The 27,504-nt window shown below is 57.4% G+C and overlaps 9 protein-coding genes across 9 annotated transcripts; 3 read left to right on the forward strand and 6 right to left on the reverse strand.

Annotated features, from left to right (window-relative positions):
- Positions 1 to 619: 619 nt before the first annotated feature.
- GGS23DRAFT_597903 (uncharacterized protein) lies at positions 620 to 1,933 on the forward strand (the record flags this gene model as incomplete). Its single annotated transcript, XM_051518695.1, has 1 exon — positions 620 to 1,933. One exon carries the CDS (start codon positions 620 to 622, stop codon positions 1,931 to 1,933), a length of 1,314 nt encoding a protein of 437 aa, XP_051370588.1.
- Positions 1,934 to 2,858: 925 nt separating this feature from the next.
- GGS23DRAFT_597904 (glutathione S-transferase) lies at positions 2,859 to 4,584 on the reverse strand (the record flags this gene model as incomplete). Its single annotated transcript, XM_051518696.1, has 5 exons — positions 2,859 to 3,159; positions 3,287 to 3,779; positions 3,865 to 3,952; positions 4,046 to 4,204; positions 4,264 to 4,584. 5 exons carry the CDS (start codon positions 4,582 to 4,584, stop codon positions 2,859 to 2,861), a joined length of 1,362 nt encoding a protein of 453 aa, XP_051370589.1.
- Positions 4,585 to 5,651: 1,067 nt separating this feature from the next.
- On the reverse strand, positions 5,652 to 8,881 carry GGS23DRAFT_597905 (uncharacterized protein; the record flags this gene model as incomplete). The annotated part of the gene is made up of 3 exons (XM_051518697.1): positions 5,652 to 6,395; positions 6,456 to 8,442; positions 8,502 to 8,881. The coding sequence occupies 3 exons, from the start codon at positions 8,879 to 8,881 to the stop codon at positions 5,652 to 5,654; spliced, it is 3,111 nt and encodes a 1,036-aa protein (XP_051370590.1).
- Positions 8,882 to 10,828: 1,947 nt separating this feature from the next.
- GGS23DRAFT_610990 (uncharacterized protein) lies at positions 10,829 to 12,982 on the reverse strand (the record flags this gene model as incomplete). Its single annotated transcript, XM_051520366.1, has 2 exons — positions 10,829 to 12,772; positions 12,828 to 12,982. The coding sequence occupies 2 exons, from the start codon at positions 12,980 to 12,982 to the stop codon at positions 10,909 to 10,911; spliced, it is 2,019 nt and encodes a 672-aa protein (XP_051370591.1). The 3' UTR covers positions 10,829 to 10,908.
- A 476-nt stretch (positions 12,983 to 13,458) lies between these two features.
- Positions 13,459 to 14,524, reverse strand: GGS23DRAFT_117106 (uncharacterized protein). The gene is made up of 3 exons (XM_051511044.1): positions 14,007 to 14,524; positions 13,778 to 13,932; positions 13,459 to 13,684 (listed from the first exon to the last, which is right to left on the reverse strand). Exons 1-2 carry the CDS (start codon positions 14,412 to 14,414, stop codon positions 13,861 to 13,863), a joined length of 480 nt encoding a protein of 159 aa, XP_051370592.1. The 5' UTR covers positions 14,415 to 14,524; the 3' UTR covers positions 13,459 to 13,684; positions 13,778 to 13,860.
- A 3,365-nt stretch (positions 14,525 to 17,889) lies between these two features.
- GGS23DRAFT_117206 (uncharacterized protein) lies at positions 17,890 to 21,043 on the forward strand. Its single transcript, XM_051511045.1, has 5 exons — positions 17,890 to 18,131; positions 18,199 to 18,294; positions 18,349 to 19,019; positions 19,073 to 20,123; positions 20,208 to 21,043. The coding sequence occupies exons 1-5, from the start codon at positions 18,005 to 18,007 to the stop codon at positions 20,870 to 20,872; spliced, it is 2,610 nt and encodes an 869-aa protein (XP_051370593.1). The 5' UTR covers positions 17,890 to 18,004; the 3' UTR covers positions 20,873 to 21,043.
- GGS23DRAFT_573651 (uncharacterized protein) lies at positions 20,485 to 21,371 on the reverse strand. The gene has a single exon (XM_051516692.1). It carries the CDS (start codon positions 21,309 to 21,311, stop codon positions 21,066 to 21,068), a length of 246 nt encoding a protein of 81 aa, XP_051370594.1. The 5' UTR covers positions 21,312 to 21,371; the 3' UTR covers positions 20,485 to 21,065.
- Positions 21,372 to 22,213: 842 nt separating this feature from the next.
- On the reverse strand, positions 22,214 to 23,658 carry GGS23DRAFT_597908 (chromatin modification-related protein EAF7-domain-containing protein; the record flags this gene model as incomplete). Its single annotated transcript, XM_051518698.1, has 3 exons — positions 22,214 to 22,353; positions 22,415 to 23,269; positions 23,406 to 23,658. The coding sequence occupies 3 exons, from the start codon at positions 23,656 to 23,658 to the stop codon at positions 22,214 to 22,216; spliced, it is 1,248 nt and encodes a 415-aa protein (XP_051370595.1).
- Positions 23,659 to 24,162: 504 nt separating this feature from the next.
- Positions 24,163 to 27,502, forward strand: GGS23DRAFT_573658 (Spc97/Spc98 family protein). Its single transcript, XM_051516693.1, has one exon. It carries the CDS (start codon positions 24,363 to 24,365, stop codon positions 27,246 to 27,248), a length of 2,886 nt encoding a protein of 961 aa, XP_051370596.1. The 5' UTR covers positions 24,163 to 24,362; the 3' UTR covers positions 27,249 to 27,502.
- Positions 27,503 to 27,504: the final 2 nt, after the last annotated feature.

A 27,504-nucleotide genomic window follows, 5' to 3' on the forward strand; every position in this document is an offset into this window, starting at 1 on the left:
TGGAATAGGGGTTCAGGGGCGGGCACACATAACATGGTTACCTAGGTTTTCTCCCACCTAGGTTTTCTCCCACCTAGGTTTTCTCTCGCGTAGGTTTTCTCTCACTTAGGTTTTCTCTCACGTAGGCTTTCTCTCCGACGCGCATCGTGCCGAGGCCTCCCTTGCCGACGAGAACTCTAGTCGAATCCGTCAACTCCACCCATCCCTTCTCCTTTCCCTTCTTCCTTCCCACCTACACCTCCCCCCTTCTCAACATCGCAGACGAGCACCCTCTTGAGAACGCCGGTCTGCTATCTCGGCTGGGACGCGGCGCGTCTGCCGTTGCTCGGGCAGGACTCGGTTGCCGTGCGAGCAGCGCCCTCGTCACGGTGCCTTCTCCCTCTGCTTACCAAGTCCGCACGGCAGCACCTCCCAGCTCTCTTTCCAAACACCAGCAGGGAATCTTGGTCTGATATATACTCCTACTCCTCCATTTCCCTCTTTTTCTCTCTTCTCCCGCACACATCTATCTCTGTTAACGGGGCCAGCCGAGCCTCGCCGTGCCACGCCAAAATCCGCCTCCGGACGAAGCTCGCATTGCCCTCGTGTGCATCATCATAGCAACTTAAATATTATAGTAATGTCTTCTCCCGACCGCCCCCGCGCCCCTGATGCGCCCATGGGCTCCCCGCCTGGCGACCCTGCGCCAGTCCCTGCGCCCGCCGCGTCCGAAAGCTCGCAGCCGCCGCCAGTCGGCACCGCGTTGTCGACCGAAGCCGCCGTACCCCTAAGCTCGTACCGAGTACTAGCCGGCACCGCGCCGGCCAGCAACAGGCCCTCGGCCTTAACCGCCGCACTACGAGGCGGGCACCTGGCGTCCGCCGGCACCGTGTCGTCATCGACCTCGGCCGCCGCGCCCCGGAGCTCTCGCCGAGCATCATTCGACACGGCGTCGGCCGGCGCCGGGCCCTCGGCCTTAACCGCCGCACCACGAACCGTGCAGCCGGCGTACGCCGCACCACTAAGCTTGCACCCGGTGGCCGTCGTCGCCGCGCCGTCGGCCTCGGCCGCCGCACGGCTGCGCTCGCGCCCGGTGTCCGCCGCGCCGCCTCCCCTGCCCCCGCCCCGCTACCCGTTGTGGTCTGCGCCGCCGAGAGGGCCCGCGTACGCGTACCCGGCCGTCGTGGCGGAGGCACGCGGCACGCGGCACCCGCCGCCGCCGCGGCTCGACCTCGCCAGCACGCACCGCGCCACGGCGCACGCGCGCGCGAGCCTGGGCCTCGTCGCCGTCCGCGGCACCGGCGCCGACCCCACCGACGACGACGACGACGACAGCGACGGCGATGGCGACGCGCAGCCCGACAATCCGCAGGTTGCCAATCCGCAGGTTGCCAATCCACAGGCTGCCAATCCACAGGCTGCCAATCCACAGGTTGCCAATCTACAGGCTGCCAACCCGGAGACTACCAATCCGCAGACTACCAACCCGGAGGCCACCACCGGCGCCCCAGGGGTCTGCGCGGCCCTGGCGGCCCTCGCGCGCTGCTGCTGCTGCCCGTGCTGCTGCGCCGGCGCCCCGGACGACCACGACGCCGCAGCCCCGGACGACCACGACGCCGCAGCCCCCGACGACCACGACGCCGCCGCCGTCCGCCACGCCGGCCACACGCCGGGGCCGGACGAGTCGCCGCCGAGCCTGGTGGAGGACCTCTCGTCCTCGAGCGACACCTCGGCGTCGTCCGGCGGGGGCGCCTGGCTCTCCTGGCCTGTGGACGTCGCGGTCGCTTGGGCCCGCGGCGGCCGGCAGCAGTACCAGGACGATAACAACAACAACGACGACGACGACGACGACGGCGACGGCGACAGCGCGCACCGCGCGGGCCCCGGCCCCGGCCCCGAGCAGCCGCTCCTGCCGCCGCGGCGCGCGGGCCCGGCCGGCCGGCGCCTCGGCTAGGGCGCTGGCGCAACCCCCCCCCCCTTTTCTACCACTCGCGCGCTCGCACGCCCGCAGTCTGCTTGTCCGCGCGCGCGCCGGCTTGCCCGTCTCGCGAGGGAGTCGAGTGCGGCGGTGTGAGGAACGGCGACCCGGGGGGGCGGAAGGAAGAAGGACTTAGCGGGAAGGGAAAGGAGCCAGCGAGGAGAGACGAAGCAGAGGTTCCTCTGCTGCCGTCGAGCGGTGGGCTCCAGTGCCCGAGGTCGTCGGGCGCTGCGCTGCACACGCTCTGTCTGGCACGAGGACGTGTTAATGTATAGATACAAATAGGGGTCTAGCGCAGTAACAGTGCCTACCACTAAAAAGAAAGCCTAGAAACTAGGTTGTAGCTTCTACTTTGCTTGTGCGAGATGTGAATGTCGTAAATGTTGCTGTGGATAGGTCGTCGAGTCAGATTTAGGTATAAGTGCGCGTACAAAAGAGGTCATTGACGCCCTGGTTCGATCACGGTACGAACGTCAGTATAGGCGGAGCCCATGTCGATAATAGGCTTCTACTAAATTGATATGCTCCAATAGTCTGTGACCGTACTAAGCCCTGCTTCATAAGTTCGTTTAGATAATCCCATTATTCCATGCTTACAAGTCCTTCCTCGAGGCTCTAAATGAGTTCACAATACGCAGGTAGCCACGGCGCACAGCGTATCCTGAAGCGTCGGCTGTCCCCATTCAACGACATCATACAGATGTAGATAATGTCCCCGTACATTCAGAGTAGTGGTAGTCCACACCCAATAAGGAAGAACCTATAAAGACAGAGGGGAAAAAAAGCTCGGGGGCAAATGATCGGTTCAAGGCCCGTTACGGACACGTACATTCGAAAGCCCACCCTTCTCTCCGCATTCCCTTTCTCAGTAAAGCCGGCAGGTAAACTCGTGTCTATCCCATCATGACGCCTTCCCTGTCGCTGCAGCGACCGCGGCCTTTGCGGCGGGAACCTCGTCATCGAGGGGCAGGATGTCAGGGACGGGGCCGAGGGGGGTGATGGAGAAGGGGTTGATCTGAGGGTGGCTGCGGGTGTAGTGGTTCTTGATGTGGAGGAAGTTGGTCGTGTCACCAAAGGCTGCGTGTTGCCAGTAGAGCCGCCGCGTATACGCGTGAAGGTGCGGGTACCCCGACCGGATGTCCCGTAGGTTGCACTTAAAGTGTTGCACGTACACCGGGTCGAACCGGATTAGCGTTGGGAACCTGGCATATCCCGTGACCGGGGTTGTTAGAGAGCATCGAGTTTCAACACGGGTTCAGGGGGGAGGGAGCCGTGAGGGAATAACAGAACATGTGGGAACGCGGAGGAACCGGCAACAGGGGAACTCACAATCTGACGTCAACCTCGGTGATCTGATCGCCGAAGAAGAACGGCCCGCCGGTCTTAGCGAGGTGCTTCTCAGCCCTGTCGAGGGCGTCGAAGAGGGCGGTAACGTTGCGCTCGTAGGCCTCTTGGGTGGTGGCGAAGCCGGACTTGTACACACCATTGTTGATCTTGTCGTAGGTCCAGGCGTGCGCCTCGTCGATAGCGGCGCGCAATTGCTCCGGGTATAGGTCGAGGGCGCGGGCCGACGCCGCCTCGGGCGGCAGTTGGCTGTCGAACGCATGCCCGAGCATGCGCAGGATCTCGCTGCTCTCGTTGTTCACGATCACGCCCGTCTGCTTGTCGAACAGCACCGGCACTGTAAACCGCCCCGCGTACGCCGGGTCCACCCCTAGATACACCTGTCGTAGGTGTGTGTACCCCTCGTGTCCTGGCACCGGGTCTGGTACCACATTCTCACCCGCCGCGTCCGTGTCGGCGGGAGTTGGGAAGCGCCATCCTTCCGGCATTTAGTTGGTCTCCGGTCGAACGTCATACAGGAATACGCGAGGGGGGGACATAAAACGGAAAAGGGATGAACTCACCATTTTCCCCCATGTGCCAGTGCACGCTAGAGAAAGAAATAAAGTCCTCAAGTCCCTTAAGTTTCCTCACGATGAGGGTTCGCGTAGCCTATATGACCGGCGTGAGCCCCCAGCCGCAGCGGACGCTTGCGCAAGTTCTTTGCTAAAAAGGAAAGTAACGGGGGAGTTGAGGAGATCGTACCCATGGACAAGCGTAGCTGACATAAAGGTGGTACCGGCCCTTCTCGGGTGGGAACTTGGCGCCGGGCTCATCCGAGATCCAGTCGCGGAACGTGCTGGCCTGGCGCTTGAACTCGCCGCTCGGGTCGCCGGGCTTGACCCAGTCCGTGATCTTGGACGCCTGCTCCAACCCGTCAGCAAGCCAGGTGGGTCTTGGGAAAGGGAGGAGGGCTTTCTCACCATCGCGACCTGCTTCTTGCTGCTTAATCCCGATCTATAAGCCTCTGCGAAGAACCCCGTCAACCCAGCACCGAACGCCTGGCCCTTCTGGGACACTGACACCGACACGATCCCTCTATAGCCGCTAGTCCGCCCACAAATAACGTCGGCTCCCTGTCCCAGTCGTGACGTTGCCAACAGCGGCGAGGGGGTGGGTGACGACGGGAACGGACGAGAAGAAGAAAAAGCAGAGGAAAACGCCGACGGTAGCGGCGAAGACAGGGCAGCACGGCAGCGGCGCGGCACGACTCCAACTCGGACCGAGCAGGCGCCGACGTTCATGGACGGCTCCGAGTGCGGCGCTGGAGGCGAGGGGGTGGAAAGAGAGGAGAGGGGAGGGGAGGAGAAGATGGATGGACGCAGTAGGTAGCAGTGTTAGCGGTGGTGGTGGCAGGGAATCTCTAGGCACTTTTTATACCTAGGTAGGTAGGTAGGTAGGTATATCAATCCAGCTAGGTATCCCGACTCCCTCACTTACCTACCTGCAGGAAGCGAGCTATCTGAAGACGGCTACTAACCTGGTCGAATTGTCGCCGGCGCGGTCTCGAAACGGCCCGCGATATAGGTGGCAGTAGGCACCAAGAAGTACTGCGCTCTTCGGTCGTAGGTGTTCTTAGGGCTGGGGACTTCGGAGATGGTGGTGGGAGGGTAGAATAAGAGAGATGGAGGACGATGGAACCGGCCTAGCTCGACTTACGCCCCGGTTTGTCATCGGCTCCGGCGACGGCAACGTTGCGATTACTCATATACCGCGATTACGGATCGTGACGTAAGTACGCCCGCCACCTCATAGATTACTAAGGACTTACCATAGAGATAGAGGGTACCTTAGGTAATGTATCGACCGAGTTGGAACTTGTAAGAGGTAGAGGTACTGAGTGTGCTTTACGTGCCTCAAGGCAGCTTAGGCTAGGTAGGTACCTCTTCTAAATGTATTGTACCAACTTTGGCCCTAATGACGTAGGTACCGTAGGTAGGTACCTCCATATCGCACGGGACGAGAGGCGACGCCGGGACCCGGCGCAGGACAATATCGAAGCCGGGAAAGCAGCGACATCCACGGGTCGGCTCAAAAATAAATCAAGTCTATTTACGACTGTCCGTTTCGGCCACTCGGGGACGGGCCCTGCCTACTAACCTAGGTATAAAGGAGAGAGCTTGCATACGCGCACACGTACGCAACATGGGTATGTCGACGCTCTAACCGAGTTAGATCGTCGACGAAGCTGAACCTGCTGCTCTGCCGATTGCGAGTCCGTGAGAGCGGCGAACCGCCGGGACTACTCGTACAATGCTGCCCAATTGATGCACCCTACCTACCGGCCTGGCCATTCGACTGATTCGTCCGTCTACCGGATCCGGACCTTGATGTACGGTACCTCGACGTCTTCCTCGTCTAGGTCCTCCGCCACTATCTCGAAGATGAGCTCCTTCTGGTGCTCCGGGATCGGCTTCTTCGAGACCGTCTCCACCAGCTGGCTCAGCTTGAGCGGGTATCTATCCTTCAGCTTCGCCGCCGGGAAGAAGCCCGCGTAGAGCAGGCTCACGCCCGAGCTGAGCATCTGTATGCTGAGGCCCCTGCCCTGGAAGTCGTCGATGAGCTCCCTCAGCGTCACGTCCGAGATCTCGAACCGATCCCAGATCTTGTCCAACGTCACCTTGCCCTCCGGCCCTTTGTACTCTACTTTGGGACTGGCGATCGGCTCGCTGAAGCCGAAGAACGGCAGCGCGAGGTTGACGAACCCGTTCTTGTACTGCTCGATGTCGTCCTTGCCGTCGAGGACCTTGTACAGTTCCAGGACCACGAGACCGGTCACCAGTGCCGTCGTCGTCGCGATGGCCGGGATGATCTTGCCGGCGATAAACTTCGTCTTATGTCTGTCGGCTAGCTCGATCTTGTAGTTGCTGGCTCGTAGGTTGCTCGCCGCTGTGATAAAGTCGATGTGGTGGTTGCTATCGTCATCCTTCTCGAATTCTACCGGTGTCAGCCTGAATCCTGCTTGCGTGCTGGGGGCGGGAAGGCTGTCGACAATCTTCTGTATCTCGGTATTGTCGTCGAAAGCAGAAGGGTTGCTATTGCTGGCGTTCGGGTCCTTGCCCGATTGTTAGCCACTGCCTGTAGCGGTATTATTACTAGGTCACGCAAAACTCACGGGGTCACTGTCGTTTGCCTGGATCTTGACGCCCGGGTCGGGCGAGAAGTCGGGGACGATCATGTTCTCTAAGACCTTCAAGTAGAGCGCCTTATCTACGCCCTTCGTATTAATGTTGTAGTTGAAGGCATGGAGATTAGCGGCCGCCACGATGAATTCGAAATGAACCGGGTTTTTCGGATCGAACTTCAGTGGATCGGGGGCACGTTTCGGGCCCGACCAGAAGGGAGTACCGCTAGAGGACACGGAATCCTTGGGGAAGTTGTACAGAAGCTGTTGGATCGCATTGTTATATTGCTTCTCAAACAGCATTCGTGCCCAGATGATGCAGTCCTCGAAGCTCAGCGGCTTGTCCGTCACGAGGTAGTCCCGGATCGTCTCCAGAGTTGCCTTCTCATTCCCGCCCTGCTTTAGTGTCGTTTCTAGATAGTTGGGTTGGGTTAGGTAGAGGTTAACAGTCTCGGCAGACTTGACGAACGAAGTCTCGAAAAGCTCTCGCGCCCAGGCTATCGTATGCTCGATCCTGTTTGGGAAACTTCGCAGGGTGCACATAGGGAACGACACTTCAGGCGGGTCCTGGGAAGACGAGTAGGATTCGGTCAACCTGGGGAGGACGACTTGGGTGTTGCCCTTCGTGCCGAGAGTCCCGCTCTCGAGCAAGGGTTTGTGGAAGAATACGCATCGCCGGTCAACGTAGGTTCTCGCCTCGACGTTGTCGAGGGCATTGGTAACTCCATCCAAGGACTCCCAGAATTCTTCGTTGAATATATGTTCCGTTTCCGGGCTGACGCGGTCCTTCAGACACTCGATGTGACCCCCAAGCTCGGGATTCATGGCCTGCACAGCCTTAGCGGCGCAATCGCTCTTCATCTGGCCGACATCCTTCGGCCGGAATAGGAATTGGCGGTTCAAGTTGCTCTTCTCGATCGAGTCCATATCGGTAATGGTAATCTTGCCCTTGGGTCCCACGCCGAGGCCGATCATGGCCCAGTTCTTGAGCATTTCGCAGCCGATGGCTCCAGCGCCGACCAGGAATTCTTTGACGTTCCCGAGCTTTTCCTGGTATTCTCTTCCGAAGACGGCAATCTGACCGTCGTACCGGGTACCAATCGGCTTACAAAGCTCCTCGGTTCGGGCGGTGCTAGTAGGAAGCGACTCGAGCGAGTCGAGATAGAGCCACTGCTTGATCGGGTGGAACTTTCCCGAGACCGCCTTGAGAACCTCCTGCGCGGCGAGACCACCAAATAGAGCGGCCATGGGGTTGAGGTCGCCCTGTGCCTGGTAGCTGAGCTCTCTGATGAGCTTCTCGTCAATCTCAATGTCCACATTCTCTTTCTCGACGAAGGCCTTGACCGAAGCAACGACGACCGCAGCGTCTTCGTCGTTGAGAGGTCGCGGTAGACGGCCCTGCGACTGCTTGAAGGCATGTAGCGCCTCGAACCCGATATGAAGCTGATGCGGCCGGTCAAACTTGGCAAAATCGGAGATGACGAACTCGGGATCGCGAAGGGCAGCAGAGATGGTCTTGAAATCGATAAACTTGGGCATTTTGACCTGCTGGTACAGCCCTCCGCTCTGGTACTGACCATGCCCCAAGACATCGCCGATCGAAAAGGTATAAGGACCCTTCACCGTGACTTTCCTCGGTTCCGATCCATTTAAGGTCTCCATGCCCTGGACTTCGGAGAAGGTGACGTAATCGCCATCCTCGAGGCCGTGGCGCGTCTCGTCCAGCGCGGAGACCAATCCTTCGTCGTCAATGCCGGCTACTATGCCGCTAAGCGGGTTTTCGCCGGTTGCATCGAGACAGGTAAACTTTTCGCCGAAATCGCAGAAGATGGAACCGAAGAGGCCAAAAGTATCTGCGACGACAACGTAGATACCCTTGGAGTGGCAGTAGTCGCCGATCACGAGTTGAAGGTCGAGAGGGGTGCTGGTGAGGACAACGACTTGGTAGTTATCGAACTGGGATAAATCCTCGCCGAGGCTGATCGTTCGTTAGCTGGCCATCTCTCGCCGTCCCGACGGGTGGAAATCATTACGTACTTAGATGATTTGTGGATGCTCACAGGTGTGTATGCGTTCAGTTCGGCGACACGGGGGACAGTGACGACATCGCGGGGCTTGCCGATATCTGCCGGACGCAGGAAGAACTGGGAGGATAGGTCGGCGATGGCAACGGGGGTAGGATCGTGCAGTGTCAAGCTCTTGACACCGGCAAGGGCGATATTTTTGGCGATTTCGACACCGAGACCTTTCAGACCAACAATAAGCACGTTAGATGCGCTCATGCGCTTCATAGCCTCGTGGCCAAGGACGTAGAGCTGCCGGCTATAGAGGGACTCGTCGATCTCGCCAGCGCCGGCGACGGAGCTGTCGACCTGGACTCGGGTGACCAGATCGACTTCTGGTATGCCCGAAGCCATTATGGTGTCCTGTATGCCACCAAAACGTATTAGCATAGGTGTGAAGACGCGAGGGGGTAAACAAATTGCAGCCACTGGGCGGCGATGAAGGTCGAAGTGGCCAGGTAGATGCTAGACAGGTGGAATAGGTTGGCCGATACAGGCGGGGCGTTGGATGAGTGGAAGCAAGCAGCTAGGTAGGGCGTTGACTGTGTGCGTCCGCCAGTGGCTGCACAGGCCTACTCACGGCCATGGTTCTCTTGGGGGAGAAAGGCAAGTCTCCGTTGTCGAGCTTGCGCTTCCCCAGCTTGGCGTGTTTTGCTCGTCCAGAGCGCGGCTTGGTAGCTCCGGGGAGGAGGGGAGGCAGAAGAGGGCGGGATGGCGGAGGTTCAGATGGCGGTATAGGAGGAGGATGCTGTTGGCGTTGACGAAGATGGCGGTAGCGAAGGGGGTCAAGGTGAAGGCGGCGATGTTGCTAGCAACCATACACGGCGCAAGGGAGAGGTGGGGGGAGGGGAAAACGAGGCGGAAAAAAGCAGGCCAAGGTCAACAACCCCACCACCGAAACACCAGGCATCCGACTTACCTGCGGTTGAGCAGTCAGAGAACGGCTAGAGATGACGTCGTTGGCAGAGATGGAGAGAGGGTTGATTCTGGATGGATCGGTGGTACGAGGGATGATGAAGGGCAGCCAGGCAAGTGCAGCGCCGGTACTCTCTTATAGAAGGCTTCGATCGATTCTTCAGAGGGAGCTTCGGCCGGCCTGTCTTTGCTCCCCACAGCGACCGCAGTTCTTCGAGATGGAAGGGGACGGAGGAGGAGAGAAAATGAGGGTGAACGTGCGAAGCTGTCAGTGCAGTAGGTACCTCCCTCTGGCGCGTGGTCCGGTCAACCTCGGGCACCTATCCGATGTACCTATCTTGTTGAAACTATCGGAGGTGTAGCAGGAGGTAGGTACCTCCTACGCCTAGGGACCCAGGCAGAGTAGTTATAGGTAAGCGGATAGGTACCTACCTCTATCACGTCCACAGCGAGAGCTGATTTCTCAGCAAACGGGCACCCTACCTCCTACGGTAGGTAGGTACCTCAGGTACCTCAGGCCTCCTACTGCCCGGGGGTTCTTCCAGCCCTGTGTAAGTACATAGGGCAGGTACCTCCTCCTTCCAGGAGGTACCTAAAGAGGTAACCCCTCGAGAGGAGGTAAGCTTCTTCGAGATTCCATCGCATGTACTAAACCTACCACCCGCCTCCTAGAGGTGCCTAGGAGGTATGTACCTATGATACATCACAGATGCCAAGTAAGCCGGTAGGCTCGGTGATTATCCAACGCGAAACATTTTCAACGTCATCAATTCTGTATCATAGCTGATGCTCACTTACCTCATAAGGGCGCGAGAGAACAGGAGGCATACCGTTGTTCTTACATATACGACAGCACAGGTACGTTTAATGCGAAAATTTTTATTCTTTTGCATCTTCCCGCTCGCTGTCCTGTAGTATGGGACACAAGCTCAAGCTCGACAACTCCACCGATAAAAAGCCATTACCTCCGTAGCATGTTGTGCTGCTGCCCCCCTTTTAACAACGTGCCTATGTCGAAGTGTAGGTACATCTCCGGTCCGAGATCCATCAAGCGTCAATCGTCAGTCGTAAGGAGCGTAAATGAAACGAAAAATAGAACATGAAACAATAAATCCCCGGGAGAAATGGGTATTAAGTATTCTCCCTTACCATGCTACGCCATGCCCACCGCCGTGGTATATCGAGAGAGAGTCCCCCATTCGTCCCACCCATCCTCTTGCGCTATTATCCCAAGCCAGCCCCTATTCACCCCCCGCCCCCGCCACCGCAATCGAGACATTTTCGGAGCTATATATTCTATTATAACTATGCTTTGAAGGATAGGTGCGAACTGAACTGCGTGGGATAACGTCACCCTTCCCAGCTTCTTTTTTTCTTTTTTTTTCTTTTAGGTTTAGTTCGCTCTCTTCTCGGAACACGACGTCTAAACATTACAGGCGAAAGCGCCCCCTTCGGCCCCCCTCCCCTTAGAAGAAGAGTAGCAGCGCAGCGAGCGCCAGCACAGAGGTCGACGCCACCCCGCCGACGAAGACGGCCCGCGCGCCGGCCGTCGCGATCGTCGTCGGCGCCGTGACAGTCGGCGAGGTCGTTAGGTTGCCGGGGCGCGTCGTCGGCGTACTTGTTGTCGGCGGACTCGTCGGCGTACTTGTTGTCGGCGGGCTCGTCGTGGACGAGATCTCGACCGTCCTCGACGGGAAGGTTGGCGACTGCGTGGCCACGCCGGTATTGCTGTTGGGCGCGCCCCCGGGGAACGTGGTCGCCTCCCTGGAAGTCCCCAACTCGGCCTCGGGTGTCGTACCCGGCTCTGGCGTGGCGTCACGAGCTTCGCAAAAACCGAGGTATTGCCGCATCTCAGTCGCGGCATGTGTGCGCGATGGGTCTACCCAGTCATCTGATTCCGCGGCGCACAACAGGCAGTTGCGGTAATAATTCATGAAGGCGGAGTCCTGGTCGCAGAGCCTAGGATCCTTGCCGACCCGTTGCGCCTCACGGAACCCGTTGTTACACGTGGCGTAGCATCTTGCCGGTATCGTGGGTACCCTCTTGCTAAGAGCGGCGTGTTTTTGATACATTCGGGGAGCCAGCGCGGTCGTGCGGGCTGGCGCTGACGTTGTAGTGGTCCAGTCCGTCAAATCCGACTGCGACTCCCAGTTTCCGGTTGCGTAAGTGGTCGTATAAGTTTTTTTCGGGGCCGTGATAGTAGTTATGACATATTCTTCAATATCGAAGATGCCGTAGCTCAATCCGAACGCTTCCGGCACAAGATTGAAATAGCCCTCCGTCGGGGGGTAGTATCCCGTCTCAGATTCCCACGTAACCGGGGTCCAGGGTGGAGAGGGGATGCAGTACGCCTGGTTGTCGCACACATATGTCTCGGGCGGCGCCTGAGCCCATACGCGACACCCAGGTGGCTTGGGAGGAGAGCACACGGTTCCGGGAAAGCATCCCCAGGTCAAGTTGGACCGGGGATCGTATGGCACGGATAAGCTAGGTGGTTGGGATGGAATGGCACAGACGCTCGCGGTAGTAGTCACCGTTGCCGTTGTCGTCGTCGGAGGCACAATAAACGTGGTTTGCGACACGATGGTTATCACCTCCGTCGTCGTGAAGGTCGCCGTGCTAACTACCGAGTCGGTGATCGTTATCTCTGAGGTAGTAATGAATGTAGTGGTAGAGATTAGAGTGACAAACGCCGTAGTCTCCTCGGTCGCGGTCACCGTCGCCGTATCTGTAGTTAGCGACGCCGAGACGGAAATTTCTGTCGCGGTCACTGTCGCCGTATCTGTAGTTGGCGACACTGAGACGGAAATCTCTGTCGCTGTCACCGTCGCCGTATCTGTGGTTGGCGACACTGAGACGGAAATCTCCGTTACTGTTAAGGTGTCGGTGAACGTAGACAAGACGCTCGTCGTATAAGTAGAGACGGTAGTATAAACTGACGTGCTGTACTCGGTGGTGATCAAGGTTCTGTCGGATATGATCGTGGTCGGGATCGTAGTGGAATATGTGTAAGTGGTGGTGGTGACCGTGGGAACAAGTGATGTGTAAGTCGTGGTTATGGTGTCGGTGATAGTTTCACTATCCGTTACCGTGTATCCATGACTGACTGTAGCGGTAACAGTATCCTCGTCTGTTACCGTGTAGCCGTGACTAACAGTGGCGGTAACAGTCTCTTCGTCCGTCACTGTATATCCGTGACTAACAGTAGTAGTGGCGGTTTTAGTCTCCTTCTCTGTCACTGTGTATTTACGGCTGACAGTGGTGGTAACAGGAACTTTCTTTGTCACTGTGATGCCAAACGAAACAGTAGCGAAGACTGTGGTGGTACCGCTTGATCGTGAGTTAGCCCCAAGTTTCCGAGGTTCCCAGAAACTAGGATACTTACTAGACTGTCGTCGTTGCAAGTTTGGTCTTGGTGATCGTCTCAGGTTCGCAATGAGGATATGTGGGATGAGGCCAAGTATCAGCAGAGATGTTTTGCGCCTTCACCAGGCCGAGCGCGACGGCCGACAGGACCCCGAGGTAGTGAATCAAAACCATCGTGAACAATCTAGCTAATGGCCCCGAAACGGCCTGTTGGACTATTCAACTTATGAAACGTATCCTCGGTCTCGATAAGCGTATTGGTATAGCGAGTGTCCGTTTATTCGTCCGTCCGCAGCGAGAACGAGCGACTCGTAGAACGAGAGTACAACGGCGACTTGACGTAGAAAGAACGACTGATCGGGTAAGCGATTCTGGGTTCTGAGCTTTCTTATAGAGATAGGCCGGGGGAGCTTGTCTAGAGAAGCAAAACTCGAGCTTTCTCTTACCTGGAACTCCGAGTAGCCAACGGGATGACGGGACTCGCAAGCTGCGTATTAGGGAGCTGGGCAAGCTGTCCTAAAAGGTCTCCTCATAGCGCGATCTTGACGAACAACTACCCACCTGGGACTCTGTAGTTGCTATGGCTGGGAGTTAGGTCGCCTCTCAATGACAAGCTAAGCACGACCTCACGAGCAGGAAAGAGACTCCCGGTTGAGGCGAATTTCCATCGGAAGCGGAAAGAAAGCTGGATAGCTCAGGGAGGGGGACGGCGGCATGAATAAGGCTGAGAGCTAGGGCGAGTTCGATGCCGCCATGTCAACAAACCCTATTGGAATCGACAGGAACCAAGCATCGGTGCAGATCGGGTACAGGATATGTCTGGCTCTGCATGACTTGTACATAGGTCTCCACAGAGCCATGCGTGGCCGGGCACCCCTGCGAACAAGATATCCGTCAGCCAACCCCCAGGCAGGAAGCGGAGGGGAGGGTAATAAGCGTCGTCAGTGTTTACTACGTATACCTACCTACATGCTACGACGCTAGCCAGCGATGGTGGAATCTCTGCCTGAGATAGCTGATATCTACAGTGGCAGGAGTAAGCCTGTAACTGACTACTCCCCCGACATTATAGAAGACGAAACACCGAGGCATGGATTCTCCAGGAGAAGGACTACCACAAGACGCTGTTCAGCAGGTCGGTCAGTTTTTGACGAGAACTGCAAGTATATCTGACGGACGGAAGCGAGTAGATCCCTACATAGGCATTGTGGCCACCTTCGTTGTATGGCTGAGGCCCCAATAAGCGAAGCACATGCCAGGATTTGGCAGATTGCCCTAGCGGGTTGAGCAGCTGGACCTCCGCGCGAAGAAGGGAGGGAGGGACGGGACCCGTCGCGCGCCACCCAAGGTACGGTAGGCTTGAGCGGAAGAGGATAGCGGGCCTGGATGTAGGGGACCGGGTATGGCGCGGTATACGACGGCGGGGTATGCGGTGTATGCCATAGGCGCATTCGTACCTACATTCTGCAATCGTTGCCATCGCCTTCCAGGTTCCATCGGAGCTGTAGCCAAGCCCGAGAGAAGGATTACGCAACGGGGCTCCCAACGGGCAGAAAAGCAGGGAAATACGAACAACCAAGCCGTGAGACTCGGGACTGGACCACATTTGGTCAGGGCCCTGTCGAGCCGACGACGATACTATCGCCGGGTAGTACTGGCGGCGTGAGACTCTCAGTCATACATTTCTCTAAGGAGTAGGTGGGATTGCTAGTTTCCTGTCAACGTCGGACAACAGACTGGCAACCTAGCAGAAGAGACTTGCCGAAAGGACCGAGTGAGGTCGCAAGCCAATGGAGAGCGACGTCGACATCTCCACACGCAGATAAATGAGCATGTTCATAGCTGTGCGCTCGTTACACAAATCGACAGCATCGAAGACCAGTTGGCTCGTCCGGACGTATTCATATCACGCCCTGTGCACCTGGCCCGGTCTTAGGGTGGTATATGTGACCACAACAACCCGATGGCGAGGGTTGACCATCGTCCGAGTGCAGAAAGGACCACTCTACCTGACCTAGCCCGACCAGGATCGTCGAGAAAGTAGCCAGGACCAGGTCCGCACGTAATCAGAAGTGGCTGCGGGCGCATTAACGGTATTGGTGACGGGGGGAAGGGCCTGGCCGGTGCTACGACAGCGAGAGAGACAGAGGGGGAGAGAGGGAGAGAGACAGGGAAGAGGGGCGGGGTAGCCGGTGGTTGGCGCGTCGAGCACAGGTGGTGGCCCGGCTTAATGGGACGGGGATAGAGACGGCATGCTTTTCTCCCGGGGCGCGAGAGAGAGAGGGGGGGGGGAGAACGGAGGGAGGGAGACAGAGAGAGAAAAGAGAAAGCAAAAGCTATGCGTAGATGCGTTGAGAGGTAAGCTGACATGGTGGTGGGAGTGGAGACGGGACGAGATCCATTTGAAAAGGTACCTAACCTGTCTGTAAGAGAAATGGAATTATCCTACATTAGGTATCTGTACCTAGGTACCTACATATCACTACCTCCGACGCGGGTTCAGCAGGTGGATGTCTTGCGGCGGTAGGTACTGCAAAGGTACCTATCCGGTCACCTGCAGTGGGTATATAAGTACACCGCCTACTATCATCGTGCATCGGAGGTACTGGGAGCTTAGTTTGATGGCCGCGACCAGATACCTGCAGATACATGCTGGGAGATGGCCAGGGAGAGATGTGTCTTGTCCCGTCAACGGGGCACCCGGCGGTATACCCGCACTCGTGTGTAACCACCACCCAGAGCCAGCCGCGAGATGCGGGACACGATACCCTGGGCGTAGCCACGTATAAGACTTATTTTCTCTGGTAGCAGGCTGGAATCTGCTATGCTGGAGGCGCCTATAACCGAGCGCTTCTCGATGCGCCCATGTATCGAACGCTACGATTGGAAGCTACCCAGAGTACTTGTGTGGTTCCCACGGGCTGACGCTGGCGGTCGAGGAGGTAGGTGGGTAAGGTAGGTAGGTACCTAGGTACCCCAAATGGCTCAGGTACGTAAGGTACCGAACACCCGGTACAGCGGAACGATCGTATTTAACATGCCTACCTCCCGCTACCTATATCCTAGGTAGGTACCTATATTACATCAATTATGGGGGGGTAGTACAACATACGGCAAGAACCTTAGGTAGACATCAGGAGGGAGGTACATGATCGTTACCTATGGCGCTTAGATTCCGCTCTCTAATACCTCTTATGTAGAGGTACCAACCTAAGTAAGGTACCTCTTCCTCGACCCACACAGGATAGAGGGGAAGGAGCAGATCAGATCCGCGCGACCATGAGTAGGTACGTTGGTATGCTGTACCTTCCACACTCCGCGGTCCATACCTACCTTAGGTACATACGAGATGGCGCCAGGCAACCATCCAGAGACTTTCCATCTTAGGTAACGAGACACCTATCTGTTAAGCTTCCGCCCTCGACTTCGTCCTCTGCGCGCATCCTTGTCTTATCTAGATCTGTCTGTCTCTTGTTCTACCCTGTCGATCCGTTGATTTGGTTGCTGTTAACATTGCCATAATCGAGGAGAGCGACGCCGTCACCACATGCCCTGCCCGGAACCGTCAGATCGGGCGAGCAAGTCACCTCGACCTCCTCCCCATTGCGAGAAATCGGGCAATCTCTTCGTCACCTCAAACCCCCCCCCCCCTCGTGCTCGTAACTCTCTAGGAACGACACGAGGCTCGTATTATATCCAGAGCCTGTGGCACACCCTGAGGTCGCACCTGTGCCGGTATGTGCGAATATTCCGGGAGGAGGGGGGGGGCCGGCCGGCCACTCATATCCGTCGACCGCCAATATCTCCAATACATACGCGCAGCTGGAGAGTGACGAGGAATGGGACAAGGCCCTCCACCGCTCACTCTTCCCCGCCCCTCGAATGACTTATAAGCCCACCTTAACGAGAGAGAGTCGCATTGCCAGTTCACAATATTTCCAGCCCGCACCAACGCAGTCCTACCCACCCCTCACCTTGGCTGCAGCCAGGATGCCGCCAGCCCAATCGAGAGGCTCCCGAAGTGCTCCTGCGCCGCAGTCGTCCCAATAGAAGCGAACCGTCTTGCAGGGATCGTTCTGACGCCTATGTATGGCAATATACGGCCCTCTTCCCGATTGGGGTCTGACCTGCTTGTCATATCCAACGCCAGAGCCGTCCAATGCCCTACCTACCTGTTGGCACCTCACCGACGTATCTGCCCGGTACTTGCGGTAGAGCAGCAGTAGTCCCTGCCCCCACCATCCGAGTATGCTATGATGATCTTTTCTCTCTCTCTCTTTTTGGCACACCCTTCACATCTAGACGTGGTTGTCGTGTGGCTATCGTGTTTGCGTCTATTCATATTTTGCTATTTTTCCCACCTGATGTATCAGCAATAGGCTGGCAGCTCTACTAATCTGTGACCCCTCCCTGCCTTTTCCTCGCTGTCCTCGCCGGTGATCCTCCGTCAAATATCGCTCCTCGATGGGAATGTTCTCAGGTAGGAGATGAGGCTGACCTGACCTGGTCTGACCTGACTGTCACCCCTCTGCTGCGTAGTGGTAGCATCGATCATGTGGGCGGGGTTGAAAAGTCTCGTTTGCGCACACCTTGATCTGCGAAGAGGCGAAAAGACCAAGGCTGCCCCTTTGCCTAGTTGATAGTTGCCCCAAGTCAAGGTACGCGATGTCTGATGCCTCGTATATTGACGCAGTATACCTGGCCCAAAAAAAAGATTACCCCATCACGGATAATCATTTGATGAGCGAGATCTCGACTAAGCCGTAATAAGTCCAGCACTTTGGGCTAAGATCTTTTGTCCTGCGGTATCCTCTTACCATTTTCCGTTTTTCATCACAGGGCTGCCGTGTAAGTCCCTTGTTCCCTTTTGCCGGCCCCAACTACCCTCCACAAAGAGTGTTTCTGTTTAGTGTTCTATGTTCCATCTTCATGCTTCCGTTTTTCGCCGTCCAGCTCAATGAGCGTCCCGATTTGAATTAACAAATGAAAGGCAGAGTTGCCGTCCGGGTTACATTCCATATGGTACTGGGGGCCTCTTTGACGCCGTAATTTGCCCCAGGATTTCCGTCGTCCTTGTGAATACCCTTCCTTCCATGAAATGATACTCAACTATTCTGCCGAAACCACCTTCTCTCTAATTCGACTCTGTTGTAACCACCTTTCCCGTAATCGGTGATCACAGCAGCTAGACGCACGATGTATCGGTCTAGGGTAGCCTGGCTGGCATATGCCGCGGGGTTGGCTTCTACTACCAACGGCCAGCAATCAGGATGGGTGGAAGGCCAGGCAAATACAACTATGTGTATCTGGTATAACCATCGGAGTAAGTTTGTCTTCGACCGTCAAATACATCGCCAGTTGGGTATCGCGAGTTGTTGACGTCCACGCAGTCGCTACGTTGAAAGACACCGTCTATATAGATGGTGGCCATCTATATTGGTCTCGGGGTATGGCCGATGGTTCATTTCTCCCCCCCGAAGATGATCGTGAGTCGCACCACAACTCCGATCCACCCTGGCGTAACCTGACCTCTATGCTAGAAAATCCTCTCGGTCTGATATACACCTTCAATTTTAGTACTCCGTTTAACTCGAGTTCAAATTTCACCGCTTTGCTTGGGAATACAATCTCAAAGGGGCTAAACGGCGGCCCTGCTAGTAATGTCGGACCTAACTTCCTGGACGGAGCCATGCTTCATAATAATGACGAGTTCTTCCTCTACGGCGGTCTGCTTGCTCAGACAGACACGGCGTCCCCACCAGGGGGCGAAGACGTGCTCAACTACGAGGCGTCACAATCCAGAGGTGAGACGGGGACCTTTAGACCAGGCTTTATTATCGATGAGCTTCCCGAGGGCATGACTCGGTACGTCGCATATGGGGGCGCTGTAAGCGCCCCATCGGAGAACAAGGGTTGGTATTTTGGCGGGTATCGATCGGAATCCTGGGGTCCGATCTATGAGTATACCGGCAACTCCTCTCTCGACCCGTCCAATGTCTCGGACACTCTCATCACACTTGATATGCGAGGGAATCGGCAGGCGACCTGGAGTAATGACACCCTTCCGCCGGGAATCCCGGGCCGCGCAAACCCTTCGGTAGTATGGGTTCCTGTCGGTGCCGAAGGCATATTAGTGGCGTTGGGAGGTGTCTCGTACCCAGGGTACGGGGTTGGATCCGGGGAGGGACGGTCGCTGAACGCGGCACAGAGCGTAAGCCTGGTCGGCCATTTCAACCGTTGGGATATCAACTAACTGGACGGCAGAGGCGCGATAGCCCAGGATTCATGGCAAATGTCGACATATACGACATTGCGGCCGACAGATGGTATCAACAACCTACCATTGCCGGTCCGACTCAGCTGGCGATGGGATGTGCCGTTGTGGCTCCCGCCTCAGATTACTCAAGTTTCAACATATACTATTACGGTGGCTACGATGGTCTAGACACAGACTCGGATTTCAATGATGACGTGTGGATCCTTTCGCTCCCGTCGTTTATGTGGATGAAGGTCTCTTCCGGTTCGCCTCAACACGCTCGAGCTGGGCATCATTGCGTCATGCCCTACCCGGACCAGATGATTACGATCGGTGGCCGCAGATCCACTCAAGGCAACAGTCTACCCTGCGTCGGCGACGGTAAACTCTTCGACGTCTTCAACCTCACATCTGGAAACTGGATGGAGTCATATGACCCCACAAGTTGGAACGACTATGGTGTACCCGAGATGATTCACCTGATGATCGGAGGCGACTATGCTGGAGGCGCGACCATGACTACCCCGACACCGACAGGCTGGGCCACGTCGGGGCTTGCCAGCGTCTTTGCCACCGCCTATCCCACGACGAAGTTGGCGACGTATTACCCCTACAGTTCAGTAGGCCCCGGTAACAGTACACGTGAAGACTATGAAGCCAACCAAGGAGGGGGGGGGACACCTTCGTGGGTGGCGCCCGTATTGGGCGTGGTCCTCGGTCTAGTTTTCGTCACGGCTGTTGTCGTGGCAGTCCTCCTATACAGAAGGCGGAGGCTCCTTAAGAAGAGCGCCGGCAGCGACCAGTCGACAGACGAAAACGGGAACAGGGTAAGGACCTGGATGGAGACCCAACAAGGTTACAAAGCTCCGACCGTTACAACAGAGGATACTCGGACACAGTACGAAGAAATGGAGAGCCGGGGCGTTACGCCGATGCTCCCGCCGGGCCACCCTGAGATGAGAATGATGGAGCCTGTTGAGATGCCAGATGGGCCTATCTCCGAACACCAGATTTCCGAATTCCAAGTCGCCAACCGCCAAATAGCTGAACTCCAAAGTGGTAAGAGCAACCGAAGCAGAATCGCCCTACGCGGTTCTTCTTCCCAGATCTATCTCCTGTCGTCAACTAACATATTTACAACAGACTCAAGACGTGTCGAATTACCAGTGCCGGACAACACATACGGCCGCGGCAACCCGACGAAATACGCATACCTAGGCTCAAACCCTCATCAGCTCTCCACGCCAGCCAGCCAACCCCATTTCGGCAGCCATGATCATCCCGCGATCGCCGTGCCACCGGCCGCGTCCTTCAGCTCGCAGGAGCGGCCTGATTCCCCCTCCCTCGGTGCCGACACTCGCTTTGACGCGATTGCCAACGTGCTCCCCAAGCCGGCCCCCAGCCCTATTAGCATACCTCCTGCTGCTGCTGCTGCTGCTGCTGCGGCCGCCTCTCCAGAGGGCGCAGACAGCCACAACGCAGCAGCTGCAGCGGCTCCGTCGTCCGGCCCTCGCAAAGCGGTGGTCAGCGGACTCAGCGGCATCAGCAGCCGGGACTCGGCGCACCTGCGGCAGATCAGCGACGTGACGGTGAGCTCGGACGCGGGGAGCGCAGCGCCGCCGGCGTATAACGAGGGCGCGGGCAACCAACAACAGCCACGCGGCAACGCCCCCGCCGAACCGCCGACGGCGAACCAAGCAGGCAGCGACTGGGACCGCGGCGACAGGGCGGGCGCGGGGAGCCCGCTTAGACGGAGCATATTCCACGAGGATACGGGGGATCTGGGGGGCCGGGGTCCGACGTCGTAAGGGAGGCCCAAGGGAGACTTCAAGGAGACGACCAGGGAGAACGACGCGATAGGTTGCTTTGAGAAGGGGTTACTAGAACCATCTTTTTTTCCCTTGGGCGGAAAAAGCATCGGCGCAACAAATTTCCCTTCAAGATTTTTTTAAAGATTTCCCTACCTCTATTATATTTTGGGTTTTTTCCACTTTTCAAACTCTACTCTCTTATCTCCACCGCTCGTGTAGGCGTTTGGACTGTGTGTCTAGGTGGATAAGGAAGGGAATAGGTGTTGGACATTGGGATGGGATGGGTCCTATGGCTGGACTGAACTTGGCTTCCCTTGGTTACGGAGGAAGTGGGATATATGGTTGAAGCATATCGTTGCGGGCCGTATAGAGGGGATGGGATGACTGACGCCCAGACACGAACTTGTACATACGCGTATACCGCGCACACGCGCATCGATAGGACCGATCGATCAATCGTTCACGCTGGAAGTAATAAAATGGGCTATTCCCAGTATTTCTTTTTTTTTCTGTTGCTCTTGGTTTGCTAACTACCTTAAGCCTCCGTAGCCTTCCTACTTGTCGGCAACTCCAGGGGAGGATCTATCCAGGTCGTAGTAGCACGTACGGAGACACGCCCCTATTCAGACCCTCCTCCCGCCGCCCCCCACCCCGTCGCGTACACCAGTCACTCCGTCCCCTTAGTAGTAGAGAGAGTGTCCCGCTCGCCTAAACGTCACCTCGACGGTTACGCAGGCAAGCCCATTTCCCGCCGTCGCGTGCCAGTAAATTACCCATCTACCTACGTGCGAGCGAGAGACGAGGGCGCAGTTCGGCCCGACGTGGCGGCGTCCACGCCACCCGTCCTCGCAGCATCCGCGGCGGCGAGGCCCAGACCCGCGCGCATCGCCCTGACACCCCCCCCCGCCCCCTTCTCCGTACTGCGGCGAGGACGGGAACAGCCATCACGCGCGCGCCGCGGAGCCTATACCCGCACAAAGCGAGCGCAGCGCCAAGTTCGAGTGACGCAGCCGCCGCCCTCCCACAGCGGCGGCCTTCTCTCCTCTAGTCTGTCTTGGCAACGGCCACGCTCGCGACGGGGTGTCCGTCCGATCTGCCAGCTGCATCCCGACGGCCTGGATCTGGGCGCTGGCTGGCTGGCTGCGGAGGCCCACGCACCAGGGCGGCGGGTCTGGGAGCAAAAAGCAATTAAAAACCAAAAGCTCGCGTGTGCGTTACCCGACGATCTGGGCGGCTCTCTCTCTCTCCGGCGAGAGGACAAAGGAAAGAGACGGAGCGCCGAGATCTCTTTGTGCGGCGTCGGTTTCCGAGCGCGGGCGCGATCTGACGCGCTTTGTTCTACGGCACCATCGCGCACGTTCGGATCTGGGCCCCCCCCCTCCCCCCGGCCACTGCTGCTGGCTTCTTTCCTTTCTTGTCGCCACCGTCGTCATCGCCGCCGTCACCATTGCTATTGTCATCCTCGCTTACGGCCTGCCCTACCCCGTCCCCGTCCTCGACCTCCCCGCCCTCTCCCGCCAGCACCCCATCCGCCTCGACCCGACCGCGTAGCCGGCGGCGGAGCAGCAGCAGCGGCGGCGGCGGCAGGGAGAGGGGCAGGGACAGGGGCAGGGGCGGCGGCGGCGGCAGTGCTGGCTTCGGCCGCTGCCACCTCGTTGTCACTCTCTGGCTCGCTGCTATCCTCCTCCTCGTTGTTGTCGTTGCTGCCACCCCGACCGCCCCTACCGCGGCGATCCTCCTCATCTTGTTGGTGGTGCCCCTCCTCCTCCTCCTCCTCCTCGTCGCCGCTTGAGCTCCCCTCGTCGCCGTCGGGCGGCTCGAGGCTCTCCGCTTTGGCCTTGGCTGCGGCGCGCTTCTGGCTGCGCGCTGTCCTCGCCGTCGTCGCCCGTCCCGCGGGGCTGCTGGGGAAGGGCGTTTCCCGGTCCGTGTCATCGACGGTGCTCGACCGCCGCGTCTTTGCCGTGCTGCTGCCCGCGACACTGGCCGTCTCAGCGATGGCGGTGGCGTTGGTGCCGCCGCGCTTCCGCTTCCTGCCCCCCAATGCTGCTGGCGGCGGTGGCGCGGCTGCGCCGTCGACGTCCATATCAGGGGTGGGGGACGGGGCGGTGACGGACTCCTCGCCGGGGCCGGCCATGGCGCGGGCCCACATGAGGTCGTGGAACTCGTTGGCGGGCAGGTCAAAGTCGTGGTATTTGTTCTCGGGGGGTTCGTCCTGCTCCTGGCCCTTGACGTAGTCGAAGGAGTTGTCGCGGTCGTCGATGGCGTCCATGTTGTAGAAGAGGCGCAGCTTCTTCCAGATGCAAGGGATGCGGGTGTGCGTCTCGACGTCCGGGTCGAAGCCGTGGTTGCGCAGGTGCTCCGAGATGGCGATCATGCGGAAGTGCTTGTGGATGCCTGCGGCGGCAGGGGAGCGCACGTTAGAAGGTTGCGTGTGTAATTCATACAGAGAGCGTATACAGGAGGTAGGTAGAACGTAGGCACGCCGCCAAAGGGACCGTGGGAGGGGGTGCGGTGTGTATGGACCACATACCTGAGGGCTTCCATCGGATGACGCCTTTGAACAGGGAGGATTCCTGATCGTCGGTCCAGAGGTTGCTGAGGATCTCGGAGGGAGGCGGCAGACTGGGCTTGATAGCCGTGGGAGTGTCAGCAGCGCGAGGGGTGTCGGACGCCTGTGGGGTGTCGACGTCCATGGCATCGTCGTCGCGTGCGGGCGTAGATGCGGCCTTGGGTGTGGACACTTCGGCCAGGCCCACGGCTTTGGACTTGCGCTTCGGAGGCATGCTTGCCCTTCTGAGGAGAATTGATCGCGCCTCTGGGCCTTCCAGCTGTCTCTGTACGCGTGCGTATGTTGCCTCGGGCTCTAATTTCTGTGTCCGTGGCGAAACGCCGACGAGGTGCGACGCGGTCGAGTCGGAGCGAGAAGAGTTGGGGGTAGAAGGGAGAGCTCAGCTTGAACCTGCACCAGCCATCCGAGCTTTGGAAAATGCAGGGTCCAGAATCACTAGGTACTATGAGGTACCTAGGTAGGTACCTAGGTCGGCTAGGTGCCTTAGGGGCCTCTATATACCTCCGGCTTCTACCTGTAGATCCATTACATTAGGGAAGCCAGGTACGTGCATAGGTACCACCTGGGTACCTATTAGCAGTAGGTCAGGTACTTGGCCTGCTGGGACAGGCCATCCGTGTTTGCTGACCCGGCTGTATTCGTTTAAGAAATATACGGCTTACAGAGATATTTCTGTGGCTTTCTCACATCCACACGCGTCGTCGTCGCAGCGCCCAACCCAAAACGCCCGCTGAGAGGAGTTGGTCCGTCTCGTGTGTCTTCCTGTCGGGCATCTCTCCTTCCTGCCATTACCGAGTATCAATTTGGTCGCGACCCCTCGTGGATCGAGCACACATGTGATCCCCCCAAGTTTATAACTACATCTATGAAGGCCGAACCCCAAATGAATCGCACACACCCGCCTGTTCATTCTACCAGATGGCAGACCAGGACCCTGCCGACGTCTTCGCCTTTCCCGATTTCAACCGGTCTTCAAACTGGCTAACCCTGTCACCGAAGCTGAATAGCCAATTCTTCCATGTCGACTTAGATCACGCCAGTCGACCGACTGAGGGCTACATCGGCGTCAAGCCCGCCAACGCAGACGTCGACGGCTTCTTCAAGCTGCCCACTTCGCTACTCACTACAGACCTGGATGGGACCGAGAAGGCTGATGGTCTGCCCGCCGTCACCCCCGAACCGCTTCATGATGTCGATTTACAGGATCTTGACGTCTTTGATGACTCGTGGCTTCAAAAAGAGGAGCCAGTCACTAATGAGCCCGAGTATAAAACCTGGGATGGCTTCTTGATGCCCGATGTTGCCCAGGTGATGCCGTTATTCATTACTGAGGCTGGCCCCGGGGCATATGACGCCGCAATAAAGCGCAGCGGGGACCCTCTAGGGATAGGATGTACCGAAAGCAACGTGGTCCAGACTGGCCCCTATCTTATCGCCCTCCTAGGACTCGCATTCGGTAGAGGGTCCATCTTCTTCGTGTGGGATGCGGAAAAGGCCAGCTTCACGCCAGGTTTGGAGGATATGAGAATTTCCGGTTACTCTACAGGAGTGCTCCAGGGCCTTCAAGGACGCTGTCTGGACTGCGGGAATACGACCCGTTTCCTCTCGGCGTATGTTCAGCACACGTACAAGACGCATCCTGGTGCAGTGGGCGTAGCGCTCGCAAAATCCGTCGATCTTATTTTGCTCGCCGTGCAAAAGATACTCGGAGGGAGAGTAAACAAAGTACGGTCTCTCCTGCAGCTACAATCCCTCATCGAGCCGATTCATTCGATCCTGGTATATTTAAAATCCTTGATCGTCAAGGCCTCTCGAACCAAGACCGATGAGCGGACGTTATCGCTAATCTTCGAGGAAACTCGGGCTCTAGAACATGGCAATGCGCTTCTCAAAGAGATAATGCGCGAAGTATTGTCGCGGGTGTCAGAGCCGTGGGCCAACTTTGCGGAGAAGTGGATGGGCGTAAGGGGCGAAGAAGGGGTTCCACTAACTAAAGAGAATCCTGGGGGTGGTTTTGTCAAGGTGGAAAACGTCGCCGCCGTGGACGATTCCGGGTTCGAGACCTACGAGACTGACTATATTCTCGACGACGGGCGTATGCCGGAGTTCATCCCCAGCGATATAGCCTTGGCCATGTTTGAGACGGGTAAAACACTACGACTTCTTCGCGCATATCACCCAGAGCATCCTCTTTGCCAGATGGGGCTCATTGCCGCTAGTAGGCCTCCTCCGCTCCGGTGGCATTTCGATTGGAACTCCATCGGAAACTTTCAGGAGGAAGTAGAGAACTATGCCAAGCGCCTACAAAAAGGTTTACAATTTTGGTCTTCAAACCCAGACGCGATACCTCAGCGCGCCGACCTAGTTGACAACTCGGTAGACGAGAGCTACGGCTTGCATCTTTTTGGGCGCGAGGGGGCCCAACTTGAAAGAGAATTGCTGGCCTCAATCGAAGTCCTCAATAGGCCCCCGGGCGCCACGGTCGAGGAAGATAGCTTGTCCAGGTTGATGGGCGCCCGACTGTTCGAGGACAAAATTATCATCGATGAAGTGATCGCTGGGTTCTCGCCGCATTGGTCCTTGATACCGTACCATTCTTTTGGGCCGCTCGTTGCGGCACAGGCACGGGTTATCAACCGGGAGTATATGAAATTACTCTTCGGCGTCCATCGGTTACGGGACCACCTCTCCCTCCAAAAGCAGTTCCATCTCCTTGGGAATGGCGTGTTCTGTAGCCGCCTTTCTCATGCGCTCTTCGACCCCAACCTCGAAACGGCCGAACGGCACGCAGGCGTCGCTATGAGCGGTGGTGTGATGGGACTTCGACTTGACGGAAGAGAGACGTGGCCGCCGGCGAGCTCGGAACTCCGACTTTCCTTGATGGGCGTCCTCGTGGAAAGCTATCTGCCACCCTCGTCGACAAGGGCCCGCCTGGTAGAAAAGAAACATGACCTGCCAGGCGATATCAGCTTCGCGGTGAGGGATCTTTCCAGCGAGGAAATCGATAAATGCCTAAACCCTAGCTCGCTAGAAGCGCTAGACTTTCTCCGTCTTTTATATAAACCTCCTCCGTCCCTCATGCCAGTATTTACCCCCGTGATCCTGCTGAAGTATGACAGGATATTTAGGTTACTGCTTCGAGTGCTACGGATGCAGCACGTGACGGAGCAGATATTCCGGGATACCACTGCGAGGACGTCTAGGTGGCACAATGTCGACAATGCCGCGCGGCGATTCCGTTTCGAGGCGCAACATTTCGTCGCGAGCGTAAGCACGTATTTCTTCGACGCGGGGATCGAGACGCCGTGGCAGCGGTTCGAAAGTTGGCTTGAGGCTGTGCAACGCAATCTCGCAAAACCCGACGATAAGTCGGAGGGCATCCGAATTCTAAGCCCGGACGAGCTGCGCGGGGAACACGAGCGGATGCTAGATCGTATTATGCATACGCTTCTCCTGCGAAAGCGGCAACAACCGGTGATGAAGCTGCTCGAAGATATCTTCACATCAATCCTCAAGTTCTCCAAAGTAACGCACCTGAAAGCTGCAGACAAGGAGACGAAGGGATCGTCGGCCAAGGCGCTCTACGCAACCTTTAGAAAGAAGGTGGATGTTTTCATTACGGTATGTCGCGGTCTAAGCGAGAAAGGGGGGTACGCGGAGAAGCCCACCCCAAACGACGCGATGACTGACGATGGAGGAGGGGGCGAGGGGGTGAAGGGCGAGGGGGTGAAAGACGAGAACACGATTGATCGCCTCTTAATCAAGCTTGAGATGTCGGGCTACTACGGTCACACAAGGGGTTAAAATAAAATAAAAACCATGAATGTCAAGATACCCTAGATGAGTGGTCCCTTATTTTCTCCTCCGTGAGGCATGGTTTTACATAGTGAGGCCTGTATACCTAAAGTTCAGCCTCGGAGGGATCTGGAGCTATCGTAACCCCCTTAATTCGCCCCCCTGAGGCTATTGCTTACATAACAATACCCCACCTGCCACCCAACTCATCGCGTTCCCGGCGCGGCAATGCCTGGCGCCGCGGGGTAGCAGCTGTCGCCAAGTG

This window comes from Durotheca rogersii (genome assembly GCF_024521655.1).
Source record: "Durotheca rogersii strain YMJ 92031201 chromosome Unknown GGS23scaffold_15, whole genome shotgun sequence".
Classification (NCBI taxonomy): Eukaryota; Fungi; Ascomycota; class Sordariomycetes; order Xylariales; family Xylariaceae; genus Durotheca; species Durotheca rogersii.

Bases quoted from the DNA above. Each gene is read 5' to 3' on its own strand.
- GGS23DRAFT_117106 (XM_051511044.1), bottom strand. From the start codon at position 14,414: ATGTGGTCCAGTCCCGAGTCTCACGGCTTGGTTGTTCGTATTTCCCTG. The intron at 13,933-14,006 runs GTAGGGATCTAC...CCTGCTGAACAG, and splicing joins AAGGTGGCCACAATGCCTAT to CGTCTTGTGGTAGTCCTTCT.
- GGS23DRAFT_117206 (XM_051511045.1), top strand. From the start codon at position 18,005: ATGTATCGGTCTAGGGTAGCCTGGCTGGCATATGCCGCGGGGTTGGCT. The intron at 18,132-18,198 runs GTAAGTTTGTCT...ACGTCCACGCAG, and splicing joins TATCTGGTATAACCATCGGA to TCGCTACGTTGAAAGACACC. The intron at 19,020-19,072 runs GTAAGCCTGGTC...ACTGGACGGCAG, and splicing joins CGCTGAACGCGGCACAGAGC to AGGCGCGATAGCCCAGGATT.
- GGS23DRAFT_573651 (XM_051516692.1), bottom strand. From the start codon at position 21,311: ATGCGCGTGTGCGCGGTATACGCGTATGTACAAGTTCGTGTCTGGGCG.
- GGS23DRAFT_573658 (XM_051516693.1), top strand. From the start codon at position 24,363: ATGGCAGACCAGGACCCTGCCGACGTCTTCGCCTTTCCCGATTTCAAC.